At 35.4% G+C, this 15,224-nt stretch overlaps 2 protein-coding genes across 3 annotated transcripts; both read left to right on the top strand.

The window, feature by feature from the left end:
* Positions 1-2,125: 2,125 nt before the first annotated feature.
* Positions 2,126-3,715, top strand: LOC105698927. Its single transcript, XM_023433317.1, is given in 4 exon segments — positions 2,126-2,214; positions 2,307-2,410; positions 2,639-2,907; positions 2,910-3,715. Coding segments are annotated over 2 exon segments (429 nt in total). The 5' UTR covers positions 2,126-2,214; positions 2,307-2,410; positions 2,639-2,698; the 3' UTR covers positions 3,130-3,715.
* A 1,271-nt stretch (positions 3,716-4,986) lies between these two features.
* On the top strand, positions 4,987-9,544 carry LOC105698939 (programmed cell death protein 6). Of its 2 annotated transcripts, none has more exons than XM_012423591.2 (4): positions 4,987-5,238; positions 5,964-6,070; positions 7,502-7,806; positions 8,330-9,544. In XM_012423591.2, the coding sequence occupies exons 1-4, from the start codon at positions 5,183-5,185 to the stop codon at positions 8,429-8,431; spliced, it is 570 nt and encodes a 189-aa protein (XP_012279014.1). In that variant the 5' UTR covers positions 4,987-5,182; the 3' UTR covers positions 8,432-9,544. The 2 variants fall into 2 exon arrangements, with proteins under 2 accessions (XP_012279014.1, XP_012279015.1); XM_012423592.2 differs by having other exon boundaries at positions 4,988-5,238; positions 7,538-7,806.
* The last annotated feature ends 5,680 nt before the right edge of the window (positions 9,545-15,224 follow it).

Consider the following 15,224-nt stretch of genomic DNA (forward strand, 5'->3'; position numbering starts at 1 on the left):
CAATTGATTGTACTAAAGTGCGGAATACGCGAGGAGAGGAATGGCTAATTAGGAGCGGCGTCGACCGGTACTCCTAAATTCTGTGATAACTGATAGGGAGAGGATCAGTCAGAGATCACTAAAAATACACGCGAGTAGGAAACTGCGTTACCGAAGGGTTAAGGGACCCAGTTAAGACTGATTCGGGCGGCGTCGAAGCCCGAACAACAATTTAGAGATTGCGGGGGTCAGCGGACCCCGATTAAGACTGATGGTTAGCAACGAAGCCCAAAGGATTTGTTGAGACTGAATCGGGTCAGTACAACCCGCGAAACAATAAGGCTGACATGTACGGGTATTAGGATTACGAGGACGCTTGACGGATGTTAGGGGAATTCGACGGTCCGTCGCGGCGGAACGGACGTCCCGTCTAGGTGGGGGGTATTGTAATGTGGTGGATCGGTGGCTCCCCCACATTAAAAGGGAATCGCGTCCTCAAAAATGAAGGAGTAGCTACCGACCCGCCCTAGATACAGTTAACGATAATAAGTTGCGCGCGAGCGTCACTAGCGAACGCCCGAACATATATTAAGTTGGGGATACTTATGGGAAAGAAACGGGAAAATAGGGAAAATAAGGGTCTGCATCGAATAAGGAACGACTCTGGGCGATAGGGGATATTCGGGAGGAAATATCTACGACCTTAAAGGGCTGTACGCCTTAGGGTTCGCCCATGCGGCCCTGAAGTAGTGGAGGATATTGGGCCGCTCATGTGGTCCTGTAGAGCGCGGCGAGGCCCGAGCCGCCGTCGCCGCGCCGCTCCGGGGACGCGGGAGAATTAGTCGGCCGACGCGGCGCCGCCGGGCCGGAGCCAATCAACGCTCCGCTCGCGAGGCCGCTCGGCCAATCCGCGCCCCTGGAAACTGCCGAAAAAGGACCCGGCAACGCGTGTGTGCCGGGACCGGCGGTCATTAGGAGGAGAGCCGTAGCAGAGGAAAGTTTGTCCAAGTACGCGTAGTTGTGAAATAAAGGACCGAGACCGACGGGTCACAGGAAGCCCGCTTTTAAGAAAGGGTCACCGAACATCCCCGCCCAAGTAAGTTATAGGGGAAAAATCAGTGAAACTATTAGGGGACGATACGCAACATTCTTTGGGAAGATTCGCGCGAATTATTTGGGCAGGCCCGCAGAAATTATAGGGGAAACGCGCGTAGCGAGGCACGCGAGGGTGTTCGCGAGTGGCGGCCACGACGTATCATAAGTAGCCGCGTTAGGCCGGGAACCCGCGAGGCTTGTGCGAAGTTTGTGGTAGAATTTAGAGTTTAGGGCCGCCGACGGGCGGCTGGCGCCCAACCGGTGTGATAGCTTTGTGAAATAGATCTTAAGAAAATACTGAAGTTTTATATTAAACAAACAGTGAGCGCCCTCTTGTATTGTGACGAAAACCACGTCGCANACATTACTTAACAAAGTCACCTTATGGACGGTGAAACAAATAATGAAAAGCTGAACTCATAATAAAAAATGACATAACTGTAATATGTTTCGTGCTATTGCTATCAACTGTAAAATGTGCCGAAAAAAATTTACGTACAAAACCGTACCCACCCTTCCCATCCGTCAGGATTTGGTCTTGCGACACGTACGTTACATCTGACGTCATACCGACTACGGCGAACTATGTTGTTGGGTATCTCCTTCCATCTAGGTTTTATGTGTTCCCTACGGAATATTCATAATTTTTTAATGAATTTCCGAGCTTATAAAAATTGTATCTACAGTATAACTTAACTCTCGAGCACCCACGTTGTAATTTTGCCTGTATCATTTACGGATGAAATAAATGAGGTAGGTGAAGGGTAAAGTCAAAAAGGGCGCCATGAGTGTTCTTCCCTTACCATCAAATGCGAGCAGTGTTGGTAAGCGTAGGTAAGCCATCACCGTCAACTGCCGCATGGTATTACCATCACGAGTACGTGAGCCGCCAGCGGCGGCTGGTAGACGGCACCTCCATCGCGAGTGCGCGAACCCCTACCAGAAATTCGTTGCGCCGCCCTTGGGGGCAAAAACGGTGAAAGCTCACGTACAAAACCAGAGGGCAGCACACGATGCGATCGCGCGACCCTGCCCGTGAGCAATCTCCCAACTCATCTCTGTCCAATATGCCGGACAAGACAGACATATGGCAAGCGGTTATCCGCTAGGTTATAAACATCTTTTAGTACATGTGTAAACGTAACTATTTTTATGAAAAAATTCATTTAGTCATAGTATTAAAAATTCTTTTGAGTTAATATTTAATTTCTAACTGAATTTATTTTATTTAGAAATGTTTATCCAAAGAAGTATACAAGCATCGAGGATGGCTCATGACAATTTTCGAAAGAGAATGCATCAAAATATAACTTTTAAAGGGATTAAAAAGTATTAAGTAAGCCTGCTATATAAAATATATTTAATTTTAGTTTATATTAGGGTATGACATAACAGGTATAACTATGAATGCTTTGCAACGCAATAACTTGTTATTTTGTAAAGCCTGGGATTTTGAAAACTGCATAGGTAATCGAGGAAATAGGCAGTGTCATATTCAGCTGTATATAAAATAATCCTTTTTCAATCTTAAAAGTGTTTCATTTTATAATTTTATTTTTTACAGGATGCCACATTTACTGCTGGTACATCGTCTGATAACCCACAAAATGGGTCAAGACCAAACATGTCAAAAATCGACAAGGCTCTTGGACTTTTGTTTTTTGGGTGTAATATTCCTTTTGCAGTTGTGGAATTGAATCATTTTTTTAATTTTATTAAACTTTTAAACCCTAATTATATACCTCCTATGAGGAAGACACTGAGTGGGCTGATTCTAAACGAAGTCTATGAAAAGATTGTTAATGATAAAAAATCAATGGCAGATGAACACAGCTACTACTCTTGAATGATTTGAAAAATAAAAGTAAAAATGAAAAATATATTGTGGGAACTATCCGCAATACTACAGGAAAACAACTCTTTTTAAATGCTTGGGATTTTACAGAAATATTCGAAACTGCGGGAGCTTTAAAAGAAGTGACAGGAAAGACTGTCAAAGAAGCCAAAGAGAAATACAACATGGAAATATATGCACAATGCTTCAGTGATGATTAGCATGGGTAAAATGATAGATTTGTGGCATGTAACTTGTAATAGTCAGAAGGGAAATTTGCTAGCGAAAGGACTGGTAGAATCTGCATTTAATGAAGAAGTGAAACTAGTTCTAACAAAGTTTAAATCTTCAAATTTAGAAAAACAACTTGTTCTGTTTGGTGGCCAAAGAATCGTTGTACCAGAGGAAACCCGGTGGTGTTCTTATCGAGGTGTTTATAGATGTTGTCTTAAAAATCTATCGAACATGCGAAAAATTGTTCGAAAAGAGATTTATGAGGTTCATGCGAAAGTAGTCGACTTAATTTTTGACAAGTCATTTCAAGAAAAATTATTATCAACCATACTAATTTTCGATGCAGTTTGTGAATTAGTCAATAAATGTAAGAATATTTCTTTTAGTATAGCAGAAGCTTTAAATGAGTGAAATTAGAGTTACCTATATCCGATGAAAATTTGGAATTACTTTTGGTACAACACCTTAAAAAAATTGGAAGACCAATTTGTTTTTGTTTTATCCATATGTTTCATCCCATCATTTACTTTTCGGTCTTCCACCTTTATACATTTTGATACAAATATTTGTTACGAAGCTTACGACATCAAATAGCCGTTATCGTCCGTTATAAACAAACTTCAAATGCACATATTTGCATACATTTCAAATTTCCAAGGCTGATTTTGAATGTCGCATATTTGTGGATGCGTAAAGCGCAATTCCCTTGAGGTGAAGTGAAACGCGTCGAGGAACTTTATCGACGTCGATACAGAAGATTTTTCTAAATGCCTACGTTGCCGACGTTCGTTTTTATATTGACAGCTGGGTCGAATTATATTGTGTATTGTATCAAATGGCATATTCCACCTGTCGTTTTCGTACGATAATTATAAAGAAATCGAAGGGAAACTCCAGAAATCCTCTGGATTCATGCCTTCTGGGGCCCTAATTGATTGCGGAGGGACCCCCTGCGCCATCTGTGATTTCCAGGTAAATTAAATTTTCACTCTAAGACCTCGTATTACCATCGTTTTTGCATAGAAGCGCATACAACACTTTTTTGCCTTTATCCCGTTCAAATGCGAGTTTATCGATTACCAGAGTGTTCTAAATTGTCGTAAAATTGTCCTGACCCTTTCGATTCCCACATCAGAGCCTTCGATAATTGTATATCGATCGAAATATGAGAGCTCGACGCCATTTTGGTTCTGGTCTGGGCTGAGTTAAAAAATCCAACTTTTTGAATGTGTCAGGATAATTCTTAGATGATCAGGAGTGATGTGTCAAAGTTTCGAACAGTTTGGTCTAATACCCTTAAAAAAATTCGAATCGACTGATTCGAAGGGGGTTTCACTTTACCTTAATAGCCAATAAGAATCTCTTAGAGGTAAATAGGTGGACTCTCATTGGCTATTAACGATATTGCGCATGCGCTTTGCACATTTAGTTTCGGCTAATATACTTCGTGCCTGCGTAGAAAACTAGGGACGTATTATACCTTGTAATATACGTGTAGAAAACCACCTATATTATTTGACGTATTATACTTACTCAACCCTGAGCGGGCCGCAGATAAAAAATTCAGAAGTCTGCATAGAAGCCCAGAAATATACAGACGTTTGATGTTCGTTAAATAGTATGTAAGGCTACGGATGGCGGCGCTGTAATCATCTCTCTATCTCTCTTAATCCTATGGCGATATATAGCGAACTGCATTCTTTCTTTATCTTCCTTCCAGTACTCAACTTTCAATATGCGTCTCTCTTCCTCCCGTATGTAAGATACCATTGGATAACACATGCGACCTCTCTTTTACCCCACTCCTGGTTTGTTAGCCAATTTTTAGAGCATCAAGCGCTAACATAGGATCTACGCTTCTATGGAACTTCTGAATTCGTTGCCGCAGGTCGCCGTCAGTAGACAAAAGGAACGGTTCGACGTTTCATATACGAACAGATAAACTAACAAGTTTTTCGGTTCTTCAGTTTTGTTATAAGTTACCGTAGTAAGGAAGTAATATTCGTCTTGCAGAATAACAATCTCAGGCCTTTAAAGAAAATGACCTACGCATCGCCCTTACCAAGTCGCGAATTTCTCTGGGACGTCTTTCAAAGGTATGTCACAAACCTTAAAAATGACGTGTTCATTTTCAGATGATTCAGTTCTGAGACTAATGACCCAGTTGTTTTTAGTTTTTCCTTTTATTACTTCTTTTTAATACTCTATATTAACACGATACATATTGTGTTCATAAAATTTTGGGTTAATTTTGTTTGTTTTAATTTTAGTTTTGTACATTTGAAATTTATTATTAAGTATTGGAATTATATTTCAATGAACTTTCTTTAACTTCATAACCTATAAGTTATGTATTTTGTACTTCCCAGATGTTTAACCCTTTTCGGACGTATTAAATTTGGACATGGGTGTCGTACTGGTCGGAATTAATTTCCATTGAAAGTTGTTGTAGTGGCTGAGAGCAGACATATGACCGGAACGGTAAAAAGGCTTTGCTGGCTGAGAGTAAACATACGATCGCAAAGGGTTAATAAATTTAACTTCTGAAACAAATAAGATTTTTATGTATTTATATTAACCGAATAAGTAATAGAATTATATTTTGCCATGAAAATCATATTGTATATCTTTCGAAATTCTTTTATTGTCAGAGTATAGTATTATAATATAGAGAAATATGAACAATCCAGTACTTAAAATATTTTCTAACGGATTTGACTACATTTATATATTGGAATGAAAATGGAGGAATCATTATTATAATTATCACAGAATTTTGGTGAACTACTGCATGTAATATATCCATTTGTTTCTCTTCAAGAGTGGACAAAGATCACTCCGGAGCAATATCGGCAGATGAATTACAGTTGGCATTATCAAATGGAACATGGACACCATTTAATCCAGAAACTGTTCGTTTAATGATAGGTGAGACCTTTAATTTTTTTATTTTAGTAGCTCAAGGGCTACTATGCACTACTTGTTTAGTCAATTAGACATTTTTTAGAAGTAATCCCCTTTTTACTTTTCACAGGGTTCTTTATCCATTACACTATTGATAGCCATGTTAATTGTTGAAATATATACATTTTCTTTTTCCTTATCTCTGTTAGTGAAATTCGATAGAAAATATTTAATATACATTGTCACAATTATTGGTGAAAGAGTAATGTACATTTAATAATAAGAAAAAGGATACGAAAATATATGATTTATCAAAAATTCAAGAAGCTCAGTACTACATCAGGATAAACACAGAACATAGTGTCGTTCACATGCATACTCACAAATTCAGGCACTAATTTTATATTCATCTAGAATGACCAATTTTAAAGTTTGAACAGGTTGAAACTTGTAAAAGATTGATTAGTATCGCCCAACAGTAGTAAAATACCTCAACATTTTATAAAGTAATTCTACTTACAGTTAAATTAATACTACAGTTACTTAATCACCCAAAATGTGGCAAGAGAAGAAAAATGGGATTATTGCTAAAAAAAATGACTAGTCTACCAAGTTATAATGTAACGTAGTATGTTTAGTTGAAAAAGAAGAGGAATTTCTAAAATGTGAAGATATATTTATAGGCACATTTTATGTAATGATTTCACTTGAAAATTTCAAGGCAAATTATGAGAATTACTTCATTAGCATATTTTCATTTTTAAAAGAGTACGCGGATTGACAACAGAATTGTTTTATTAATTATCGGAAATTGCAAAAGCTGTTATCACGAAATGTATAACAAAGTATATTATAAAATATATTATAGATAATAAATTATGTTTAATGATAGTGCAATATTATGAGATAAACTTTAGTTATATCATGAAACAATGTTTTTGAGTCAATTTAAATTTCTGTAGAAAAATAAAAATTTGTTCTCTTTTTTTTTTCAAATAAATCTACTTTTTTGGAGAAGATTTTAACAATTTAATTTACAAAAAAGGAAGTGCTGTTCTTTTAATCCCTTTTAATATTGAAAATTAGGTGATGATGTATTCAAAGAATTGTCAAAATGATCTTTTACACTGTATTTGCTAAATCTAAAGAAGGAAAGGTTGCTTTGGAGCAATTCGGTGGGATGTGAACCCAATGAAGTGATGTGTGGAAATTATGAGATTAATGTACATCAGGATATATAGTAGAAACAAGCAGAAAAAAGGGCAGATATTGGATTTCGTTTATAGTTACTAATATAACCGTATACTACATATATTTTGCACCAAATGTTTTGATTTGATAATTAGTCTATGTAGAAGTAGACAGCCATTTGCACTTGTCTATATAAAACCACGTTTGCTCCTTTAGCAACATACATCAGCAAAATCTAGTGTGTACTTAATTTTGTTCGTGCAGGTATGTTTGACATTGACAAAATCAATCCCACTACAGGTATGTTTGACAAAAATCAAACAGGAACCGTCAGCTTCGAAGAATTTGGCGCTTTGTGGAAATATGTAACAGATTGGCAAAATTGTTTCCGATCCTTTGACCATGATGGTAGTGGTAACATTGATCGTCACGAACTTAAAACAGCTCTGACGAAATTTGGATATACACTGTCGGATGGTATAGTCGATACTCTGATTCGCAAATACGATCGTGCAGGAAGAGGAACAATCTACTTTGATGACTTTATTCAGTGTTGTATCGTCTTGTATGTGAGTATCTTTTCTTAAAGCAATATGAAAGTTCACTAAAGCAAACACCATTTGAATTTTATCTATTGTAAGTGACAGTACTGCCATATTTTTACTTAACCCTTTTAGTGATGGCCGAAGTCGTTAGCACTTGTAAATCGACGATATATCGTTGTCCGGCACTAAAAGGGTTAAATTTTGACTATTTACAGTATAGTGTAATATATTAGTATGGTATAGTTATAAAATTGTACATGTTGTTACAGGCTAATATAAGAAATAGATTTTAATTCCACTTAAGGCATTACAAATAATAAAAAGAAATAATTATTGTCAAACACAAGACATTTATTCGTAATTATTAATACCTACTAACACTTTTAGCTTGTTATTACTCTAGAAATGTGCACATACTAAGAGTAAAACGTTGTCATATCTTGCCTCCATAAAAAAAGAAACTGCCAAATTGTTGGAATGCTTATTCAACAACGTTCTTAACACAACTGAACTCTTTTTACTAATTATTTACTGTATTAATTTTCAGACACTGACAGCTGCTTTTCGACAATTCGACACTGATATGGACGGCGTTATAACTATCCGTTATGAACAATTTTTGGGCATGGTGTTTAATCTTAAGATTTAATCATCATAAGAAATGTACCTAATACCTTTTGATCGCCAATTTGACCATTTTTCTGGTTAATATCTATATAAGAGGTATCATCATATGTAATTTTAAGTACCAAAACTAAACTATGATACAACGTTCAGTATGAAGCAAATTGCCAATCTTTAAACTTCATTAAAAAGTTATACTTTAATATTTTGATAATTGTAAGATGTGAACAATGTGTTGATCATATTGTCTTTAGGATCATTCCGTGCTTTTAACTTTAGGAAAAGTCTATGTAAAAGTCATTAACTCAAACTATCGATTGTTAACACTTCTCATCTATCTCAAGGTTTTTGTGCTTTATGTACTAATGTTATTTTACGTATATGTAGTTTAACATTAAATTTAAGGTGTATAAAGTTACACGCGTTATCTGATTCCTACTTGATTAATACATATATCATATTCTAATAATCATTCCTAAGTATTAAAAATAACACAAGTGTTTCATTTTACTGCTTTTTAAAAGAAGAAGTGACGGAGTAACTACAATTTATGCATTCCAAATTGTAAACATTGCCGATAATCTTTTACATTTCAACACAAGCTACAGCAGTCAATTCACTCTTGTCGAACTAGATTAATATTAACTATGAAATGGAAATCAGACCCTGTTGTCTCAAGAAGTATGCGAGGAGTAACAGTTTTTAATAAAAGGTTTTGCAATATTTCGCTTCTAATCGATATTTGCAAAGTACAGCCGAATGCTAGATTTGCTACAATATAATGGTTTATAATATAAGATTCCTATGGAACATAACGTACCTTTACTCTTTGGCATGTAATGTACCTATTTATGTACTTTTTTATTATTTCTCTAATGTTACATAAAGTATATTTCCACTAATATTTACTGTTTGCTCAGTTTCCAAATGTCCTTTTATAAGTTATGCATTTCTCAGCATTTTTCCAATATGTAATATCGATTTAAACGTTATTGATTACATTGTCATTACTTTGGATGATAATATGCTAATGGATTTTTATAGACCTACATGACGCAAAACTAACAACATATGTTAGAGACAGTATAACATGTGTGTGTAAAAATGATTTGTTTAATATTAAATATAGTTTCAAACATTTTATGTGCCTTCTTTTTGCATCGATTATGGCTTTGAACATTTTTGACATTGACTTTATAACCTTTTCGAAAATATCGTACAAATTTTTAAGCACGTGTCAAAAACACGTTTTAAATCTCTTGTACTAGATATTTTTCCTATTTTTTTTAGCTTTAATTTCATCAGACAGTATAGATTTTATTTTGAGTCAACGCCTTAGCAGCTAAAAAAACAAAAACCTCATACAAATAATATTATACAGTACTTCTTCCATTGCATCTCAGAGAATGTGTTTTAAATTATTTTACTACAAATAATACGAAACGGTTGAGCCTAATTTCAATATCCTTGGTGATAAAATAAGTCACAATGCTGTGATATCGTTATCATTACGTCAATATTAAACATAACATTTCCGATTCTAATAATCCACATATATACAAAAATTATTGCGGATACGCTGCTCGTTTTGACGCGGTAGTTTAAACATTTTCTTTAGTATTGGCTCTCCTTGATCTCTCTCTTTTATTTAATTGGTAAGATGTTTGATTCGTCAAGGCCCTATTAAGAACTCTCTCATTAAACCAGCTGTTTTGTGAAAAGATTATTACTTAATATGTAAGGACGAGTTATGCTGATACCGAAATTCACTTCATGTACATATGTCTACAAAAATATAGATATTAATAAACAGCACGGTGTCTAATTTATGAGGTCTCAAGTTTGCCTGATCAAGGCTGTTCTGACAATTACAAAAATATCCACGAATACTATCTTGGGAAAGCAATGCAAATCCCGACTATTGTACCAAATCCGCCAAACAATTGATGGATAATGCTTGGTTCGCATTTCATTAAACCTCCACTAACGTACTTGCGTCACAGCCACAAGTCGCACGCCATTGAAGAACATAAAATCGTCATTCGTCAGTAAACACGCAATGATTTACAATTAGTTGTTAACTTCGTTGAGCCAAAGCTATTGTTTCTCTTAATTATTTACAATAACAAATGGACATAATCTATTTTCTTTGTATAATCCTTCTTTAATTTAATTGGAATATTGATTCTATATGCTTAACTCGTTGATGACAATGGCCCTCATACTTATATATTCTGTGCTTATGCTTAGATTATGTGCATTAGTTGTGTACATTCTAATTCAATGCCGTGTATGATCCATATACGGAAGTTAAATTTCATAAACATGCACTATCGGTACTATTAAATATAATAAAGCTAAAAGTCCAAGCAATCGGCACTGGCGCAGGACGATGAAATTTGCATATTAAAATTATTATCGATTTTATTCAATTTTTACATCTAGTTGAAATTGTTGAAATCTTGTTTAAGAAATTACAGTCGAAATCTGTATCCTCACACACAAAAGCAAATCAAGAGACGTATTACACTTTAATGGACAAATAATTTCAAGGTTGCCAGAATTATCTCTATAAGAACCCTTAAGGTGAAGTGGAAACACGCTTCAAATCATTCAATTTGAATACAACACTTTTTTTTAAGGGTATTAGACCAAACCGTCCGAAATTTTGACACATTACTCCTGATCATCTCAGAATTGTCCTGACACATTGAAAATTTGGATTTTTCCAAAAACTTTTTTTACTCAGCCTAGACCAGAACCAAAATGGCGTCGAGCTCTCATATTTCGATCGATATACAATTATCGAAGGCTCCGATATGAGAATCGAAAGGGTCAGGACAATTTTACGATAATTTAGAACACTGTGGTAATCGATAAACTCGCATTTGAACGGGATACAGGCAAAAAAAGTGTTGTATGCGTTTCTATGCTAAAACGATGGGAATACGAGGTCTCGGAGTGAAAATTTAATTGACCTGGAAATCACAGATGGCGCAGGGGGTCCCTCTGCAGTCAATTAGGGCCCCAGAAAGCATGAATCCAGAGGATTTCTGGAGTTTTACTTCGATTTCTTGATATTTATTGTACGAAAACGACAGGTGAAGTATGCCACTTGGTACAATACCCAATATAATTCGACCCAGCTGTCAATATAAAAACGAACGTCGGCAACGTAGGCATTTAGAAGAATCTTCTTTATCGATATCGACCAAGTTCCTCGACGTGTTTCACTTCACCTTAAAGACAGGTCACTTGAAATCCTCTAGATTCATGCTTTCTGGGGCCCTAATTGACTGCAGAGGGACACCCTGCGCCATCTGTGATTTACAGGTCAATTAAATTTTCACCCCGAGACCTCGTATTACCATCGTTTTAGCATAGAAGCGCTACAACACTTTTTTTGCCTTTATCTCGTTCAAATGCGAGTTTATCGATTACCAGAGTGTTCTAAATTGTCGTAAAATTGTCCTGACCCTTTCGTTTCTTATATCGGAGTCTTCGATAATTGTATATTGATCGAAATATGAGAGCTAGACGCCATTTTGGTTCTGGATTGGGCTGAGTTAAAAATTCTTTTTGAAAAATCCAAATTTTGAATGTGTCAGGACAATTCTTAGATGATCAGGAGTGATGTGTCAAAGTTTCGGACAGTTTGGTCTAATATCCTTAAAAAAAAGTGTTGTATTCGAATCGACTGATTTGAAGTGGGTTTCACTTCACCGTAAGAGAAAGAGTAAACGCGTGGGCTCCTGTTGCGATAGTGAGAACGCGTGAGAGACGACTATCAGAAGCAAAGACGCACAGCGTCGGGACGGCAGTCATCGGGGGTCGGTCGACCAGTCTGTACGAGACTGAAATCGGTTCGAATCGATTCGAATCGATGTTAGACGTAACAGATATTGGAACCAAAACGAATGTTTCTCTGACACGGTGAAATTTTTCGCGCGAGTTAACCGCTTGAAGTATTTTTAATAAGAATTTCTTTTTTGTGAAGTTGGTTCACGGTAAGTTGTAGCACGTTTTGAAATCGTAACTTGTTGCCTTCAGTTGACAATTAAAGAACTATCGTCTATGGCTCATTTTCTACGTCACTGCTCGTAAAGAGTGTTTCCAGGGGGAAAGAATTTTGTAGGAAACCGAAAAAGGAAACCAAAAGTCGCGACGTTTAATTCCATTTTCCGGGAATTTGTTTATCGATTGGCAAACAACGATATTTTCACGCATTCCAATAGATAATCAGTACATTATCTTATTTATTTCTTCATACTTTCGGGTAAATGTTAAAAAACTAGTTTTAAGAAAAAGTGTTCATTTTCCGCAGACAACAATACTGAGGATGTGTTCGCGATTGTTTGAAAGTGTCGCAGAAACTATTGAATATACCCTAGTTTCCGGAAATATAACATTAGTTTTTCATGAAATGTGTTTAAGAATAAATTTATTCATTTATTTATTAGAGCATTTTGTCCTGTATTCATTTACACTCATTTTCGTATTATTTTTAAAAAGTGATTCTTACGTAGAAATATTTCCAATCTCTTTAGACATGAGCTTTTGAGAAAACAAATGTGAAAATGAATTTGTTTCTTAACAAAACATATCGGTAAGAGCTTCAATGCAAATCCACGATATGAATTGGTTTACTTATTTTTGTTGACAAGAATTACCGGTATATAATATAAAAATTGTCAAACTCCCCTACCAAGCAATGATAGTTTTTAAATGATTTTTAGATAAATTTTTCGAATTTTGATGAAAAGGTAATGCTCGATCTAGGAATCGAATTTCTCGCTTGACCTTGTTTTTATCTAGATCCTTGACTTTATCAGCGAAGGCATATCTGCATTCGCGTTTACTATCTTTGCGATTAAGAAAGGCTGTTTTTTAATCGTGGAAGGAACATATGTATAACTTGTGTATTTAGTATACGTTTTGCTTTACAAACGTAAAATGGAGGATATTCCACGAGCAGAATATAAATGCTTTGAAATAAATTTTACAGGTATTATATCATACAATTTATTTGAATACACGTTTGACGTCGAGCTAATGATTTTCCGTTACAACTGAATAGAATTTTTCAATGAGGTTTTTCTGATATAAACTTGAAAACGTGATATTCTTCGAATGTAGGATGAAGAAACAGGACGCGCTATTGATAAGTAACCACTCGTTATGTTTTATCCCGCCTGAAGAGGAAATCACGCTATGACTAGTACAACCTATGTTTCTTATTTAACAAGAATTTGGAACTGCCCAAAGCCTAAATAATATCTAAAAATATAAATGAAACATGACAAATATAAGTGCGAGAACGAATGGTGCGGATATACGACTTATAAAAACTGAAACCGCTTGTACTCATAAACATTTTCGAGGAATATTGATTTTCAAATTAATAATCTACCTCACTAGAATCGAGTTTACACGAAACGTTAGATTTTCGTCCACCCATTAGAAGTGACAAATTCTTTACAGTGCAAATCTTATTTCCAAACGAAATCGCTCATTTATCGAAACATTATACTCATCGATAATTAATCGTATTCGAGATGTGGTTAATTCATATTAATTGTAGGTATGTCGAGGTTATGAAATAGGAAATCTAGAATCAGGAATTCGAACGAGGTCGGTGACGATGATAATAGTGATTTGTTCATTGTTTGCGAACATGTGGTTAATTCGTCTTCGGTTCTGTAACTACAATCATGATTTGTACTTTCAGTCTCGTACTGTTTTAATGTTTCAAATATGAACCCTTCTTTATCAGAAAGAATTTTCTATATTAATTATTTTTATGGTAACTTTGATAACATTTTATTATCTCTCTTGACAAAAGCCGATAAGAAATTCCGAAGAAAAAGTTAAGATGATAATCGTGGTAAAAATGTATAGTGCAACAGAAATGATCATAATCTTCAGTAATAAATATTAATTTATATTTTTTTGGAATAATGAGAAGGCAGGGCCGAAAAAGAAATGATTAATAATCGTCAATGGATAGCCCTCAAGATCTACTTTTATGAACATAAACTGTTAAAGCTGGATCATTGAGCAATTTAAGTGATATAAAATAATAAACATTATCAGTGGTATTTTTCGGTCATCCCAATTTTCATCGAGGGTATTTAACGTTAAAAACATGTATCCTCATGAGACCTTCCCATCGAATGTGCATTTATGTACAACAACGAGACTGGTAATTCTTACAATGTATTAATATTATAATACAAATTTTAAAAAAATATTAAATAACGTGAAAACATCGTTTCATTTTTTCGGTGCATTCACCTAACTGATCGCCTTTCAGCTCTGTATATTCTGTTCTTCTTCTTTTTTTTTTCCTCAGAACAATGTCTCCACTGATGGCGTTAATCCACGGTGTTAGGTTTCTCTCAGGATTCGTTAGAAGAGAGAAGAAAAGATGGATAAGTCGAAGGGTGTGGTAGGAATTATATTCGAGACTGCGAACGCATGTGACACACCCTTACTCAGCCTACGCACTATGCACAACACCCACTTTCTGTTGTCTTTCATTCTTCTCCAAAGTATCTATACGTTGTTTTTTTCACTATCACAACAGAGTAATATTCCTTGCTGGATCTCGAACAGGGGATTGGGTACAAACAGTAGCTGGAAACGTTCGTCAATACCCTAGTAGCACAAAATATTTGTCCTATATTTCCTATATATTTAACGAATATCGTACACTTTGTAAATATTTAGCAGATATTTGAAATATTTGCAAAACGTTTACTTTAGAATATTATCCCTATAATATTTATATAATATTACCTCCATGTGTTTTCGTAATA

This window comes from Orussus abietinus, unplaced genomic scaffold (genome assembly GCF_000612105.2).
Source record: "Orussus abietinus isolate OABI.00-Male unplaced genomic scaffold, Oabi_2.0 scaffold676, whole genome shotgun sequence".
NCBI lineage: Eukaryota > Metazoa > Arthropoda > Insecta > Hymenoptera > Orussidae > Orussus > Orussus abietinus.

What these genes read in the sequence shown, in the direction of transcription:
- LOC105698939 (XM_012423591.2), top strand. Translation starts at nt 5,183, where the DNA reads ATGACCTACGCATCGCCCTTACCAAGTCGCGAATTTCTCTGGGACGTC. An exon ending in AACTGTTCGTTTAATGATAG is followed by an intron (nt 6,071 to 7,501) that starts GTGAGACCTTTA and finishes TTGTTCGTGCAG; the next exon opens with GTATGTTTGACATTGACAAA. An exon ending in AGTGTTGTATCGTCTTGTAT is followed by an intron (nt 7,807 to 8,329) that starts GTGAGTATCTTT and finishes ATTAATTTTCAG; the next exon opens with ACACTGACAGCTGCTTTTCG.